The following is a 17,845-nucleotide window of genomic DNA, read 5'->3' as shown; positions in this document are numbered from 1 at the left end:
AAATCATTGGATCATTTATATTGAAGTTGGGGGGCTACTAAAGGCATTTGGAAGACCATCTCCCAGGTTTATGGTGCTGCTGCACTCCTCTTATCTGCCACTCTAAGAGCAAATTGTAAACAATAAAAGCTAAGCATTTGAAGGAGAGATTTTTGAAATATAAGCAGTGAAAAGATTTCATAATAAGGTTAATAAAAGAAATTGATGCTATAATGCTCAAGCTAGACAGAACAAAATCAGGGTAAAAACAAAACGAGTATATAGGGTTGAAATTCAGAAGAAACAAAAATGAAGACAAAGTAGAAAATTATAAAGAAACAGCATTGACAGATAAGGTAAATTATGGTAAAAAAAGAAAATATTTTGTTATTTTAAAAATAAAGATAATAGCTGAAACAAAATATAAAATATTTTAAATATTATAAAACAAAGTTAATGGACTAGGTGAGATATTGAAAGCATAACTGGAAACCAGCATCTGACATTCTCTCTCTCTTTTTTTTGAGATGGAATTTCACTCTTGTTGCCCAGGCTGGAGTGCCAATGGCACCATCTCAGCTTACTGTAGTCCCCACCTCCTGGGTTCAAGTGATTCTCCTGCGTCAGCCTCACGAGTAGCTGGGATTACAGGCACGCACCACCAGGCCCAGCTAATTTTTTGTATTTTTAGTAGAGATGGGGTTTTGCCATGTTGGACAGACTGGTCTTAAACTCCTGGCCTCAGGTGATCCGTCTACCTCCCAAAATGCTGGGATTACAGGCGTTAGCCACTGTGCCTGGCCCTGACATTCTTTTTTTTTTTTTTGGAGAGACAGAGTCTTGCTCTGTTGCCAGGCACCAGGCTGGAGTGCAGTGATACACACTCGTCTCACTGCAACCCCCACCTCCCAGGTTCAAGCAATTCTCCTGCCTCAGCCTCCCAAGTAGCCGGTACTACAGGCGCATGCCACCACACCCAGCTAATTTTTGTATTTTTCGTAGAGATGGGGTTTCACCATGTTGGCCAGGATGGTCTCCATCTCTTGACCTGGTGATCCACCCGCCTCGGCCTCCCAAAGTGCTGGGATTACAGGCTTGAGCCACTGCGCCCAGCTGACGGCCCTGACATTCTTTAACATAGTGTCTGACCTGCCTTCTTGACTCCTTAGCAGAGCACATGGATAGAAATTGAGCCCTGTTGGAGCCATGACGGACCATCCTTTGCAGGCTTTGAGTGATCGATCTTGTTGGCAAATACCTGGAGTAGGGAATCAAGCTCTACGACTAGCCTTCTGCTCCAGAGCAGGCTGGGGTTCTTTGGGTGGAATCCAGGTTTACCAGTATGATACGCAGGGAACAGTTGGTGACTCCTGCTTTAACAAATGAGATTCTTTCAACTAGAACAAAGATTCCAGGGGAGAGCCTCAGCATTAGGCTTAACAAGTGGATTTTAAGTAGACACATCTCCCTCATTTGATGTTTTTGTTGTTGTTGTTTTAAGATACATGCCCTTACTAGAAAAAAAAAATGTGAGTATAGAGACAGAAAAATCATGCTTGCTTTTGAACACCGTCCAGAGTCATTGTATAATTGCATTTTGGGAATTTCTTTTTGTGGTTATTTTTGTGCTGTTTTCTTTGTGATCATGCTCTAAATACAAGTTTTGTTTTGGTTTGGTTTTACTCCTGGCAAGCTGTGAACTAAAATCAATTTTATATTCAGTTGTTTTGTTTAATGCAGCATTAACCTCTCCCTTGTCATTAAAATTTGTGATGATATTTTTAATGGCTATGTGGCATTCTGCATTTTGGAATTTCACCTGTTTCCTAATATTGGACATCAGGAATATTTAACTTTTTGCTCTTACAAATGGTGAAGCAGTGATCATTTCTGTGGGCAAGCCTGTCTGAATTTCTGATTATATCCTTAATAGATAAAATGGTCTTAATATATTGCTTTTGAAGTTAACCACATTTTGTCCTCACTGTCAATGAGATGTTATCATTTAGAAATCATTTTTAATGTAATGAACAGAAGTATCTTTTTAAAATTTGTATTGCTTGATTAATAGTTGGAACGGACTGTATTTCTTTAGTAAAAGTCAAGCCTTTGATAAATGTTTATTTAGAAACGTTTATCTGTTTAGGTCTTAGTATTTCATTAATTTATATGTAGATATAATTCATAAGTATTAAGAATAACCCTTTGTCATATTCGTTGTTGTTTGTAAACTACTTTGTTTTTTATGTAACATTTGAATTTCTATATTTCCCCACATTCCTTTTAAGCTTAGAAATATTTTACACACTTGAAATCAAGTGGATATTTCTATAGAAATTATTTAATTCATATTATGGCTAGTATGTCAGTAGAGTAGATTTTATGTTTCAAAACATTGATTATTAGTTTTATTTCTAGACTGTCCCCTGCCTTTAGCCTCCCCAACACTTCTGTATCAAGTACTTATGTCTCCCAATAAAACTCAAAAGGATGACACAGGGCTGGGGTCTCAGATCTTTTTTTCACCCCTGGATTTGCTGTCCCCTCCATCTCCTTGCCAGAGATGGGGCAGGATGGGCTCAGATTCTCTATTATTCACTTACTGATTTATTTAGGCTCTAGGGGTGAATTTATTTTCATAAGGGTAGAATACACACTTTGAAGATTGATTGATATTACCACCATAAGCCTGGATCCTTTTATTTTAATAGATGAAGTGTTTAGAGGACATGAGCCAGGTCAAGCAGCAAACAGATCTGTGTCAGCAGCAGATGTTGTGTTGTATGGAGTAAACCTAATTCTGCCCTTGATGTCACAGGATCTCTTGAAGGTAATTAATATAATTGCATGTGAACATACAACTATATGTACTTGAAGTTCAAAGATACTTTAGACAAGAATATATCTGTGATTTAATTAAGTGGTTGTATCTGTTAAATGCACATGAAGTGGCAATTATTTTGCATTTTCATTAATGGTTACTTGTGCATGCTTCTCAGTAACATGGGCCTTTACTCAGTCTCTATTCCTGCCCCAGAGTCCTGCAGGTACCCACACATTAGTGACTCGCTTTGTCAGGGAGTGCTACAGAAAGAAGCCCGTCCTTTTAGAAACTAAATTCTGGTAGCAGTTTTGATTAGCTCATAATTTGTCACTAAGGGAATAAAGTAAGTTATGTTTCAGTGTTTTCCTCTGATACTTTTTGAACATTCTCAGGTTGAGGGATTGAGCAAAGAAAAGCATTTTCCAAGAGGCACTGGGATGGTAAGCATCCAAAACCGATGCTGTTTTAAAATGTTTGCACATTCTGACTAGATTATGCCTTGGTTTTACCAGTTAATATTGAGAGTGTGCTGGCGGTCAGGCAACTTTTTTCTACCTTCCATAAGTATGGTAGGGGGGGAGGTCTCTTGTTAGGATTTGTTGTAGCAGGATAAGGGTGGGGATGAGGACATGGGTGGAAAGGAGGAGTTTGTGTGTGTGTGCGCGCCTGTGTGCACACACACATGCACGCACACACACACGAGATAAAGACAAGGAAGGAGAGTAGGAGGAAGTAAGAGAGTAGAAGAGGCTGAGAAGTGCCCAGAAGGCGAGTATGAGAAAAATAAGAGTGCTGTTAGATTGCCAGCATAGCAGAATCTAACCGTGTGCTTCTGTCCTTGAGAATGTCTCTAAGGATTGGAAACAATGCTGATGACCCCTGCTATTCACATAGCAGCTAGCAGGATGAGGAAGTTTAGTCAGCTCTCTATACTGATTTGCATTTAGGGTTTGTTTGAACAAATAAGCCATTAAACATTTCCGTGTATATTTTTGTTAAGTGTGGTTAACCCAGACTATCTAATTTTATCTCAGTTCTCTAGGATAGTACAAGTGGAGAAATGTTTTTGGAAGCGTAAAGACTGAATACTCTGCTCTGTGCATAGTCTTAACATTTTGCATTACCTTCTTGTATTTTTCCAACATGCTTGAATGGAAATACATTTACAAAAAGGTTTTACTCCCAAATTATGTAATAATTTTAAATCTGGCTGCCTTGTTTACTTATTCAGGGTAAACACAGAATATCTGGAATTGACCTTAGCTTGTATTAACTATATAGAAGGTAATTGTTTCTACTGTCTATTATTTTGTTTTGTAGTAGTTACTAAAATATGCCCTTTATTGTAACCTGTTTTTACATTTAATTTGGTCTTCATGTTTTCTATATCTTGCACATGCTTTAAAGAAATCATTATATTTAGAAGCTTGTCAGTTACATAATTTTATTGCATTGATAAAAATAAAAATTGGATACTAATGAGAATCTAAATATTTAATATTTCTTTTTCAGTTTCCAACCCTTTGTAATCAATACTACAAATTAATCACATTTATCTGTGAGATTTTTCCTGAAAAAATACCACAGCTTCCTGAGGATCTGTTTAAAAGTCTGATGTACTCCCTAGAATTAGGAATGACATCATATCCTTTAAATGAACATCATTGTTACTTGTCCCTTGGGGAAAAAGATCTTCCTGTAAAGTTTTTTAAGTTTTCATTTTTCTTTTGTGATTCAATTTTATTTATTAAAAAAAAACCCTCGGCTGGGTGCAGTGGCTTACGCCTGTAATACTAGCACTTTGGGTGACCGAGGTGGGTGGATCGCCTGAGGTCAGGAGTTTGAGACCAGCCTGGCCAACATGGTGAAACCCCGTCTCTATTAAAAATACAAAAAATGAGCCAGGCGTGGTAGTGGGCGCCTGTAATCCCAGCTACTCCAGAGGCTAAGGCAGGAGAATCGCTTGAACCTGGGAGGCAGAGGTTGCAATGAGCCAAGATCATGCCATTACACTCCAGCCGGGGTGACAAGTCAAACTCTGTCTCAAAAACAAAAAAGGAAACAAACTCTGTCACTTCTGTAACTGCTCTATTTCTGTGTTTCTTTTGTTAGTTGGCCTTGTCCTGTTCTCCTTTCACAGATCTCTGAGGTATTCGATCCCTGGTTCCATAATCACTCCTTCATCAGGGCCCCATTAATAATGTTGAGCTGGGTCTTTGGTCTTTAGGTCTGATTGTAGAGAATAATATGACTTTAAATAAGTTGTGTGTATTATAAACTGAAACAAGCTATACATCACCAGACTCAAACCCAAAATCCTTACAGGCCATCTGAAAAACACTGGAAATCTTTTCTTATATAACTCAGTGAAGATATTCCCCATGAATCTACATGTGTATCTGTATTTATTTCTAGAAACACTCATTCATTTAATACTAGCTATAATTTTTTTTACTCTTTTATAAATCAAGTATATTCAATCTAGTTTGTTCTTTGACATTCATGATCAGAATGAGTTCGGAGGTTTGCCAGCTTTGCCTGGAGGCCTTGACACCGTTGGCTGAACAGTGTGCAAAAGCACAAGAAACAGATTCACCACTTTTTCTAGCAACACGGCACTTTCTTAAGGTAAGATGTCTGTGCGGTAGGTCAGAAAATCATCTATTTTTAGAAGTATGGTTGGTGCACATAATTCTGCATTCAAATGAGGAAATGCTTCCATTCTTTTGGGGACGGGAAACCATGACTTCCTGTTCATTGTTTTGTCTGGAGATTACTCTTCATGGACACATTCTCATCCACTATTTCTTGTGTTCTTGAAAATTGATGTGGTAAATATTGAGGGAATTTGGTATTTTTGATTGTTCGGATACCACAGCAAGTAGCAATATCTGTTAGGTATGCTTGTTTGTTGTTCTAAAACATTAAGAAAAATTTAAGATTGATTTAATAACTAGAATAACAACCAATCCTCTCTTTCTTTTTTTTTTTTTTGGATTGGGAAGGGACTGGAGGATATTTGATTATCCTATGTTTTTATTAAGAAGTTTTATGTAATTTCAGCTGGTTTTTGATATGCTGGTTTTGCAAAAGCACAACACAGAGATGACCACTGCGGCTGGCGAAGCTTTCTACACGTTGGTGTGTTTGCACCAGGTACTGGACATGGCCTCTCTTCAGGGGACTCTTCTCATGCTGTTTTGCACAGAGACTGTTGAGATAGATGGTGGGTCATTAATTCCCGCTTTCTTATAGGATCTGTGACTCAGTGCCTGTTTCGTTTCAACGAGGCAATATTTCTTACCTTCTTTATTAGCTTTCACATGTCAGTTTGTGTTTATCTGACAGCTGTTTGTCAGTTCAAAGCATTAATTTTTTCTTTTCCACCATTATGAACCATGCTTTGCAGTGCTCACTGCTCCAAGCCTGTCCTTAAACAACTGTGCTAGGAATGAGGAATACATAATGGGAGTGTGAGGAACTCATGGTTTTGTAAGGGAGACACAATGGTGGAAAGGAAGAGTCTGCCTTCAGACAGTATGGAAGACAGTACATTATTGCATATTATATTATAGAAAACAGTATACTATTTCATTTTGTTGATCTTCTAAAGACTCTGAAGCATCACTGATAATGGGGTTAATATAAAAGTTAGGCCAGCTTACATCTCTCCCCAATTCCGATAGAATAGGTGCCTGTGAAGTTTATGAAAAGGACCATATTGAATATTTTACTGCCTCAGTTTCCCATTTTCCTCTCCCATGAGCATGAGCGCGCGCGCGCGCGCGCGCACACACACACACACACACACACACACACACACCCTCCCAGCATGGCCAAGTTATTGACTAGAGAAACTGGTATTTTGTTTCCATCTTTAAAAAGGGGTTTAGAGGCCGGGCGAGGTGGCTCACGCCTGTAATCCCAGCACCTTGGGAGGCCGAGGCGGGTGGATCACGAGGTCAAGAGATCGAGACCATCCTGGTCAACATGGTGAAACCCCGTCTCTACTAAAAATACAAAAAACTTAGCTGGACATGGTGGCGCGTGCCTGTAATCCTGGCTACTCGGGAGGCTGAGGCAGGAGAATTGCCTGATCCCAGGAGGCGGAGGTTGCGGTGAGCCGAGATCGCGCCATTGCACTCCAGCCTGGGTAACAAGAGCGAAACTCTGTCTCAAAAAAAAAAAGGAGGTGGGGGGCGGTTTAGAAAGGTCTTCCATACTGTTTAAAGACCTCCTTTCTCCAAACTTCTCGTAACATCTGTGTCCCCATTTGAAGGTGCCCTGGGACTTCATTTCTTGGTCTCTGCCATAGGCTGCCACTTCCTGCAGGTAGTACCTGCTTTCAAATCTGTGCTCTTTTTCTGCCATTTGACTGACTTGTTGCTTACTAGCAAGGTAGACTTCTTGTCTGCATATATGTAAACCATGACATTCTGATTCTCTCCCTTCCCTTCTCTTCCTTCCCCTCCCTTCCCCTCTCCTCTCCTCCTCCCCTTCCTTCCCCTTCCTCTCCTCTTTCCTCCCCTCCCCCCTCACTTCCCCTTACCTTCCTTTCTCCCCTCCCATCCTTTTCCCTTCTCTCCTTCCTTCCCTTCTCCCCTTCCCTCCCCTCTTTCCTTTTCTCTTTCTCTTTCCTTCCTCCCTCCCTACTTCCCTCCCTTCTCTCTCTTTTTTCTTTATTTTCTTTCTTTCCTTCCTTTTTGCTTCCTTCCTTCCTTCCCTTTCCTTTCTCCCTTTTCTCTCCCACTCCCTTCCACCCTGTCTCTTCCTCCCCTCTTCCTCCTTTCCTTCCTTCTTTCTTTCTTACCTTCTCTTCCTTCTCTATTTCTCTCTCTCTCTTTTTCTTTTAACATATTTACACACTGTAGAAAAGAGTAGGTTTTAGGAATGGCAGGTATGATACCTGCTGCCTGGCCTGAGAGGCTCTACTATCTCGCTTTTTTTTTTTTTTGAGACAAGGTCTCGCTTTGTCACCCAGGCTGGAATATAGGGGTACAATTACTGTTCATTTCAGCCTTGGCTTCTTGGTCTCAAGCGATCCTCCCATCTCCCCAAGTAGCTGAGACTACAGGCATGCGCCGCCACACCTAGCTTGTTTTTTGTAGAGATGGAGTTTCACCATGTTGCCCAGGCTTATATCAAACTCTTGAACTCAAGCAATCCACCCGCCTTGGCCTCCCAAAGTGCCTAGGATTACAAGTGTGAGCCACCACGCCTGGCCACTTCTACCATTTCTTATGAGTAGAGAAATGATAGGAGATTATACTTGGTCCCCTGTGAACAGGACTGTCCCTTGAACAGGGCAATTAGGGGAGCCACCGTAGCTCCATGGTTTGGAGGTTGGGATGCTGCACCTTACCCTTCTTTTCCAAATGTAATCCATCTTGGTCTGTCATGATATCCCAAGAAGCCAATAAAAAATAACAGCAGGCCAAACACAGTGGCTCATGCCTGTAATTTTTACACTTTGGGAGGCCAAGGCAGGTGGATCACTTGAGGCCAGAAGCTTGAGACCAGCCTGCTCAACATTGCAAAACGTTTTCTCTACTAAAAACACAAAAATTAGCCAGGCATGGTGGCACATGCCTGTAGTCCCAGACTCTTGGGAGGCTGAGGTGGGAGGATCACTTGAACCAAGGAATTGGAGGTTGCAGTGAGACAGGGTCTCACTCTGTTGCCCAGGCTGGAGTGCAGTAGAACAATCCTGGCTCAGTGCAGCCTCAACCTCCTGGACTCAAGTGATCCTTTCACCTCAGCCTCCCAAGTAGCTGAGACTATAGGTGTGTACCACCACAACTGCCTAATTTTTACATTTTTTGTAGAGATGGGGTCTCACTGTGTTGCCCAAGCTGGTCTCAAATTCCTGAGCTTGAGCAGTCTTCCCTCCTTAGCCTCCCAAAGTGCTGCCATTAAAGGCCTGAGCCACTGTGCCTGGCCAGGCCAGCTTTTTTCAGGAGAGCTTATCTCTGACCTAGTTGAATTTCCCTCAAACCCATATCTTCTTTCACTTTCCTTTATAAGGCTTTGTAATAGAGTGTTAAAAATAGAAAACTCGGCCGGACGCAGTGGCTCCAGCAATTGCCTGTAATCCCAGCAATTGGGAGGCTGAGGCGGGCGGATCACGAGGTCAAGAGATTGAGACCATCCTGGCCAACACGGTGAAACCCCGTCTCTACTAAAAATACAAAAAAAAACTAGCCGAGCGTGGTGGCACGTGCCTGTGGTCCCAGCTACTCGGGAGGCTGAGGCAGAAGAATCGCTTGAATCCAGGAGGTGGAGGTTGCAGTGAGCCGAGATTGCGCCACTGCACTCCAGCCTGGTGATGGAGCAAGACTCTGTCTCAAAAAAAAAAAAAAAGAAAGAAAACCCTTCATATTCCTATATTTACTAAAGCCCCTTTCCTGCCCTTTCTCTAAGGGCCGCTGGGTACAGTGGTGGCTTGGAGCTTTCAGAGTGCTCTGCTCCACTTAGAGAAGACGCTGGAATATATATTTCTCTGCCCCCTCCTCCCAAAGGGCTCCTGCATGTTCTGTCTTGGTGCACATTGCTGTCCTCAGAACTGTGTGAACAAGATGTTTCTATTAACCTCTGGGGAACTGTTGCAGACTTAGATTATGTGTAATACACAAAATAAATAGGAATAATGTGCTTTGAAGAGGCAGCATAACAAAGTTGGTTATCGCATGGGTCTTGGGGCCAAATTGCCTGGATTCTTGCTTGATCTGGGTCATATATCACTTCACCTCACTGAGTGTGGAAACCTTCCCCTCTGGAATGAGAACAGAAACAGTACCTGTCTTGAAGCATTGCCATAAATGATAGATGAATTAACTCATGGAAAGGTTTTCAAACAGTAGTACTTAAATGCTGAATTACTCTAAATGTTAACTCTTAAAATGTGCCCCTGCCTTTTAGAACCCCACAGTCCAGTAACTGACATCATCTACTTGTATGATATTCTTGGAGGATATATTCTTGTGTATACTTTATCTCTTCAATAGGCTGAATATTCTGAACTGGTTGAAACATTACTGTCAAGTCAGCAAGACCCAGTTATTTACCAGAGATTAGCAGATGCCTTCAACAAGCTCACTGCAAGCAGCACTCCTCCAACGCTGGATCGGAAGCAGAAGATGGCCTTTTTAAAGAGTTTAGAAGAATTTATGGCAAATGTTGGTGGTCTCCTTTGTGTAAAATAAACAGCAGAACTTTATGCTTAATTTAGATCCTTTCTGCAAAATGCACTGAATTGCTGAAAGTTGACTTGAGTCTTGTCCTGTTCCTCAGTTCATTTGGCCATTTTGGATTTTGGAGAGCCTGAAACTTTGATATGTATGTATGTATGTATGTATGTATGTATGTATGTAATGCAGTGAAACAGGAGAGGTCAACTTGGAATCAGCTTTTGCTGTTAAGTGTTAGCCACAATCTGTCATACATATGTCTTTTAGATTTTGAATGGTGATTTAAAATTTTCAAAATGAAATTCCATATATGTGCAAACAGATATGGGCACCATGAAATACATATGCAGTGCCTTTTTTCCTTTTAACATAGGTGGCTAGCCAAAGTTTAGAATTTTTGTCATTAAATATTAAATGGATATATATGCTAGGCAGTGTTTCTGAAAATCTCCGTAGAGCGCCTGCATCACTTGAGGAGCTGGTAAAAAGGTAGATTCTTAGGCCCAACTGTAGACCTTCAGAGTTAGAAGGTCTGGTTGTTGGGCCCAGGAGTCTTCATGTTAATAAGCTTCTCCCTTCCATCACCCCAAAAGTGTGAAATCAATGAAAGAGACATTGAAAACTCTTGAGAGGTTTTGTGCTTTCTAGCTTTTCCTCCCTTTGATGATTAGGTTTGTAATTCAGTAGGGGAAAACATCACCAGCGGTTTGTTGGCTTTTTCTTAGCTTTTTTTCTTGCTTGTTTGCTTGCTTTCTTGCTTTTCTTGCTTTCTCTCTCTCTCTCTGTCTCTCTCTTTCTTTTCTTTCTCTCTCTCTTACATCAACCCAGTGTTGCAGGTTTTGTGTAATACAAGTCACTAGTCATACTCTGATGCCTGAACTTGAGGAATAGATACATGTATATTTTTGTTCCATAAAAATAACCTTAGGAACTGTAGCCATTTCATTGCCTTAATTTTAAGAGGAAAATACAAAAACCGCTGATTTGTTTTAGTAAGAAACCATGTCTTTATGCTTCAGAGTTGGTTTAGGGTGTTAGCTGCTATGAACCTGTGCCCCTTTCAATCGTGTATTTATGTAGGTTTATCAGTGAAATGAAAGGCTTGTTCCTGTCTAGTCTAACTTTTTGAGTGTGTTTCTATCCAGCCACATAGCCCATATCTACTCTAAATGGCTTGCTTAAGCAATAATTATTTTAAAGGATGTGAATTACTGATTCACACAGACTATTGCACGTTGGGGCATTAGGGGCAATAATTCTTCTCCAGTCATGGGAGCCACGTGAATTTAATTTTAGAGATTAAAAATTCACTTTAGATCCTCTACTTTGGTCTTTTAATCAGGATTTTTATACAGCTGCCATGCTCCCCTAATTCAGTGTGCCAGCTTAAATTATGGAAATAAAAGCTAATTTATAAACGGCGGCATATGAAACTCCACCTACTGCAATACTTTCACAACACAGTGACAGGTAGAGGACTCTGGCACAGGTGCACTCATGAAAATCGGCTTCCACCATGTTCCTGACACCTATCTGCTAAACCATGCTGCAAATACAGTTTTTATACCTGATTGCATATAGCATATATGTCATTACATGTGATGCTGTGCAAAACTTTGTATAATTCTGTGCTATTAACAGTTAACAAAACTGGAGCATCTAAATTACATCCAACCTGTGCATGTAATGTTAGGTTGATGTGAATGCAGGGCCTTGGGCCATAGCTTTTTGAGGAACATGTCTCTCAATCTGATCACCATTGAGTCACAATTAAGGGGAAGCAAAAACATCTTGAAAGACTGCTAGGAAGGCAGTTAATACCAGTCTTCATGAAGTACATGTTTCTATATTTTAAAAAATACTTTAAATGATGCATTTATTTTTAGGTGTTTTTTTTTTCCCTTAAAAAACTTGAAGTGATATGCAGCAGTAATCTATTTGTTTTGCATTGTTCTTAGTGTTTTGTGTTTCCCAGCTCCCTCAAGCTTTCTCAGCTGTTGTGAATTATATATATCTGTGTGTGTGGTGAGTACAGTCTCTTTACCAAAGGGCACTGAAACACACAATTGACTGGACAGGTCCACATGCCATGAGAAAACTATAATCAAGTTATTAAAAATAAAGATGAGTGGCAAAGGAATGCCTTGGTAAGTAAAAAACCATCTGTATTTAACAGCTTTTATTCAGATGGCAACATATTTGCAAAATTTGCCCAGATCCTATTACAAAACTAAAAATAGAAAATTTCATCTCCATATTCCTGAGGCGTAATTTCATTAGACCAGTTTTAGTTAAAAAAGACCTTCTTCAGATTGGACCAAATAACACTTAACGAGATCACCAGAATGTTGAATGTTGGCACACTGGGGTGGGGAGAAGCCACTACCATTTTTTTAGGTGATGGGGATGCCACTGAGTTGCAATGGCGAGACCTTTTCAGGGTGGTTGTGTGCATGTCTGCCTGATCGGATGTTTGTTCACATTGTGTCTTCTTTTATTTTGTCCAATTTTGTCTTTAGCTATGTTTATTAACTTCTCTCGTCTTGTTTTGTTTTAATGCTCTTGGCCCAGTGGGTATCAAGAACACTGGCTTAATTCTAATCAGTTGATTTTTTTTTTTCTATTAAAACTGACTAAGTTGTTAAAACATTTTTTAAAACAAAAACATTATTTGTGCCCTCTTTTATTTATGTTAAAGGGACACTGTCAAGTATTTCATTTTTAAATTTTTGTTTTATAAAATTTCTGTTGTTCATGTAGTATCCTTTAACCTCTAGTTTTCCAGACGTTCTTTGTTTATTTCTTATTTTCCTTGACCCATTTGTTTCCCAAAGCGCAATCACTATAAAGACTTTGTACTTCCACAGTCTGATAATATAGTAGCACCTATAACTGTGTTTTTGTTCTGTTAAAAAGATTGATTTGCTTTTATGGTCCTCGAGCTGGATGGGTGGCTGCCTCAGTAGCAAAACTACTTGACAGTATTTGACAGTGTCCTTTCCAACACTGTCATTTGGGTCTTTCAGGCTGGCCATCTCTGTTGGAAAACAGCTGCATCAAGTGTTTGTCTGGTATAAAGTGTGACTGACATTTAATGTAAACAAACTGCAGGTTTTTTTCAAACTAATTTTAAGAATTTAGTCTTATTTCATTGTAAACTGTATAATTATATTACTTTGTTAGATGAGATGGTTACTACTACTTTTCCACGATTTTCATTTCAAAAGTAAGTATCTATATAATTTCCCCCCAAGTCAGCATTATTTAACCCTCCCCTTAACTGTCTTGGAACTTTCTCTTTTACCAAAAATGTCAGGTCTTTATAGTTGTAAATCACCATGTTTCCCATTTCTGTTAATACTTCTCTGAACCCCTCAAGTATTGAAGGGAACTAGCTATAAGCTTCAAGGATTACAAGTTTGAGTCTCCTAGTAATCAGCATCATTCTGAACCCTGAAATGATATTTTTTTCTGTTAGAATTTTTATCTGTTTGCCATCTCTGTTGTTAGAGATGGTTGTCAATAGACCTTACTAAGTTAGCTGTCTTTGATGAAGAATTATTGTTATTGGTTCCTGAATAAAATATTAACCTTTTAAGTCAGAAGGAACCTTAGTACTTCTTAGGGTTTCATTTTGTTTTTTTTTAAACCAGAGAATAAGGAACTGATTTGAGGTTTAACATTATAATTTTCTATAAGTTTTCCCACAAAACAACATAGTTGATTTGAGGATATAAGTTTTTAAATTATTTTTAAATGTAAGTGAATATTCTCTGACTTGGTAACTATGTTCTGAAAACACTGCATTTAATAATTTTAAAAAATTTATTTTCTAAAATTAAAATGTCCAAATTAGGCATATTGCTGAGCTCAAATTGATTTGAAGTGCCATGGTTCCAGTTAAACTTTAAGCATATTTTCATTTAGATATAAAAAATGTGAAGTATGCCTGGTTGACTATAATGAGAACCCATGACATAGTTAGCCAAATAATATGTTTGGTTCAAATAAAACTAGAAGTTTAATACTGGGCATTCATTCTTTTTAAAGAGGATGAATGAAGAAATCGGTTTCCTGCTGTAGTGTTCTATGGGTAAGTCTTAGTGAAGATCGGAACACTGAAGTCAGCTGTGGCGATTCCCTCCTAGGAATTAAGAGGTTTAGTTTGCCCATTACCCACTTGAAACTCACATCTTTACCCTCCTCTCTCACTGTGGTTTGCTCTTCACCTATTCCAGGCCCTCCCAGCAATTGGAGAGGTGTTTTTTGTTTTGTTTTGTTTTTGTTTTCCCCCGGTCTGCATTCTTAGGCCTCTTAGCTATTAGGAACTGTCAGATACATACTAGTAGCTAATTTTCCTAGCCTGAAATTACTGCATCTGCACTATGTACCTACTGGGGATCTGACCTCAAGTGTTTTCTGAGCCCAGGCTTCCTGGTGTGGTGTCTTTTACCACATAAAATTATTTCAAATTGCAAATGTTGGTATTGTGATTTGATTCTCTGTACAAAGAAAGAAGTTCTATGCAGTGAGTTTGTGGTTTAATGGTCACAAAAATGTTAGCACTGCTACCACTCAGCACGTGTACAATTTTTTAAATTTATAAATATTAAAATTTTAAACTTGCACTAAGACTTTTCAGTTTTTTTTAAAGACCCAGGGATGAGTGTACTGTTTAAATATTTACCTCTATTAACATAACTAATGAAGGTATAAAGTTGCATTTAGTTTTTCAGAAGATGCTGCAATATGATTTTAGGAAATAAGGCTATGTATTGAGCCAGTTACAGGCTGAGTATCAAGTTGGTAAAATTTTATTTGTATTTTTAAAGTTCATAAATGGGAGTTAAAAATGTGTCTTTTCACTAAATATTTTTATTACATTTTTGTTTTGACCATGTGTGATTTGTTCATGGGTATTTAGCTAAACTTTTTTATGAAACTCATTGAAATGGTGCTAGTTTGTTTACCATTATAGGATGATTGACACTGGGGACATTACATAGTCCTAAAATAATTTTAAATTTAAAAAAATGAAGACTTCTATACAGATAAAAATCAAGTTCTTCGTTACCTTCTGGGAGAACTCCTGGCACTCACAGAATATCCAGTATTAAAAATAGGAAAATTTTATCTATACTTTATAATATTTACATCAGCCCACAGTCTTAGAAACAATTCCACAGTTATTGGTTAAATCATTAGATTTGGCACATATTTAGGAAATACTTTTAGCAGTTTGAGTCATTGTTTTTGGCCTTTCAGGGGAAGTGGAGAATTACCAACTTAATGTGTGCTAGACAGACCCATCCTTTGCCCAGTGTTAAATCTTGTAAACATATGAAGTGAAAATTTAATTTTTAAAGAAAATACATTTTTAAAGTGTTCATTTTTAACCTGAATTTGCTTTGAATATTCTTTGATTTGTAATGTTGTTATTTAGGTTATATTGAGATTTATTCCACTCCAAAGGTGGATAAAGAAAAGTTATTTAAGAAACAATCAGAGTGTAGTTTGAATTTTTGTTTTTCTCCATTACCAGGTGTGGGGCCATACACACAGGCTAATCATCTGTCATTTGAGAGCCACACATAATTTCAAAGGTCCCAAATATATAAAAATCTATAGCTTTAAAAAAAGACATCTTTAATGGTGCTCTCCAAAAATACAATCGGTTATACTGAGTGGCTTATGAGAGACTCCTTTGACATGCCGATCGGATTATGGAACAGTTTTGTTTGTTAAACATAGGATCCCAGATTGGGTCCTGTGCATTCTATGTAATCTCAAATAGCAGTTTAGTTTGACTTTCTTTTAAAACTAAGTGGAAATGGCATATTTGGTGAAATTAATGAAATAATCTTTTGGGAAATTCCACACAGCACCTCTGGCAGCATTCTGTCTCAGTTCTGGCATGTAATTCAACCTCCTACCCACTGTCCTTGTAAATTATTCTTAATATATAGCATGAGAGTGAACTGAGATAAGTCATTGATGTTTCCCAGAACAAACTGAAGCAAATAGGATGTGTTAAACACTTCTATTCCCATAGTAGTGAGCAGTTTTCTTCTGTTTTGATAATGTTCACTTCTGCCTACTTTAACAGCTTAGACTTCAAATACTCCTTTAAGTAAGCCCAAGATGTATTGAGTAGTGGAACTTCTTATTTGTACACCTGTTTATAACTGCACTGCCCTGGAAGTTATGATTATTTGTGAGGACTGACCTGGTAAAGCTACTTGAACTGTTAGAGTGCAAGGTCGAGGCAGACCTAGATTCAATTCCTTACTAAGTTACTTAGAGCTTACGTTAATTTCCACAGGTCTGTTGTCCATATCATGAGCTCATGAGTGTTCTTCCCAAAGAAAAAATTTAAAACAGTGATGGATAAAATATAGTAGTAGATGCTCAATAAATTTCATTGTATTTAAAGATTATTTCTGAAAACACATTTCATTAGATAAATATATCCTAACACTAAGTCGGATACCTAATAGTCAATTGCTTCTAAATACATAGTGTAATATCTTCATATTGATACAGCGTGATAACACTAACCACAACCACTCTAGGGATATTGGGGCAGAGTTAACCATATTACTTACTCTATTTTATTTTAAATGAGAAAATGGATCTATTTATGTTATGATCTATTTATATTTAAATGAGAAAATGGAACTATCTTTGTTCTATTTACATCAACCATCTTAGTCTGTTTGTGCTAGAATAGCTGATACTGAAGAACAGAAACTTATTTCTCACATTTCTGGAGGCTGCCCTTCGCCTTCCATCATGTGGAAGAGGCAAGAAAGCTGTCACCAGATGCTGGCAAGAAACAATCCACTCCCTCCTTCAAGCCGGTTTGTAATGGGACCTATTTTCATTCATAAGGGAGGAATTCTCAGCCTAATCACCTCTTAAAAGGCCCCACCTCTTCATACTGGCCCATTGGCAACACTTGAATTTTGCAAGGGGCTATTCAAACTACAACAACGATTTTATTTTCTGCTGAATATGCACCTGTTATTTCTATAACAATGGAAAAATCCTAACACTGATTCACAAAGTGAGTTTCCTGCATTAGTAGTTTTTAAAAAATAATTGCTGTTAAATAAGTTTTGAGAAATAAAACAGGTTTCTTTAGTGCATTAAGTTGAAGGCTTTAATCCATGAATGCCTATTGTGAAGCGCAGAAAAATTTAATCAGATTTTCCTTATTTTATTTAATATAGTCTTTTCTCAAATTACCTTATAGGACTAGAACTCTAAGGAATATCCTTTGCAACATGCTTAGGATAATTTGAGTAACTGTGATAAAGCACTCAAACAATGGAATAAAAACAAACACCTAAATCTGTTTTTGTAATTACAGGTAATTTCTTTGTTGTTAAAAAGAACTGAGTCTAGTGTGGTTTGTTTTTGTTATTTTGAAACGGGAGACGCCCTCTGTCACCCAGGCTGGAGTGCAGTGGCGTGATCGAGACTCACTACAACCTCCACCTCCTGGGTGTGAGCGATTCTCCTGCCTTAGCCTCCCAAGTAACTGGGAATACAGGCTTGCGCCACCACACCCGGCTAATTTTTGTAATTTTAGTAGAGATGCAGTTTTGCCATGTTGGCCAGGCTGGTCTCAAACTCCTGACCTCAGGTGATCCACTCGCCTCGGCCTCCCAAATGCTAGGATTACTGGTGTGAGCCCCGCACCTGGCCCTGAGTCTAGTTCCCTTTCTTTTTTTGCACCATTTCTGAAGAGAAGCAATATGTACAAAAATCATCGGTGAATACAAAAGGAAAATTGCTGAATTGAAATTGATCTGAAAGCATCCTTCATGTCCAATTTAACTGGACAAGTAAT

At 38.6% G+C, this 17,845-nt stretch overlaps 1 protein-coding gene across 5 annotated transcripts in view; it reads left to right on the top strand.

The window, feature by feature from the left end:
- XPO4 (exportin 4) overlaps positions 1-14,618 on the top strand; it is a 119,213-nt gene extending 104,595 nt beyond the window's left edge. For 4 of the 5 annotated variants that reach the window (XM_054256684.2, XM_078375120.1, XM_078375121.1 and 1 more), the window contains 5 exons: positions 2,691-2,809; positions 4,316-4,447; positions 5,315-5,431; positions 5,867-5,959; positions 9,808-14,618. In XM_054256684.2, the coding sequence (XP_054112659.1) occupies positions 2,691-2,809; positions 4,316-4,447; positions 5,315-5,431; positions 5,867-5,959; positions 9,808-10,005 (659 nt within the window). In that variant the 3' untranslated portion in view covers positions 10,006-14,618. Of the gene's footprint in view, positions 1-2,690; positions 2,810-4,315; positions 4,448-5,313; positions 5,432-5,866; positions 5,960-9,807 lie in introns of all 5 variants that reach the window. The other variant, XR_013536143.1, reaches the window with a different exon arrangement.
- The last annotated feature ends 3,227 nt before the right edge of the window (positions 14,619-17,845 follow it).

The sequence above is a fragment of the Callithrix jacchus genome, chromosome 5, assembly GCF_049354715.1.
Source record: "Callithrix jacchus isolate 240 chromosome 5, calJac240_pri, whole genome shotgun sequence".
Taxonomy (NCBI): Eukaryota; Metazoa; Chordata; class Mammalia; order Primates; family Cebidae; genus Callithrix; species Callithrix jacchus.
Note: the sequence above shows the minus strand (reverse complement) of the source record. Positions and strands in the feature narration are given on the sequence as shown.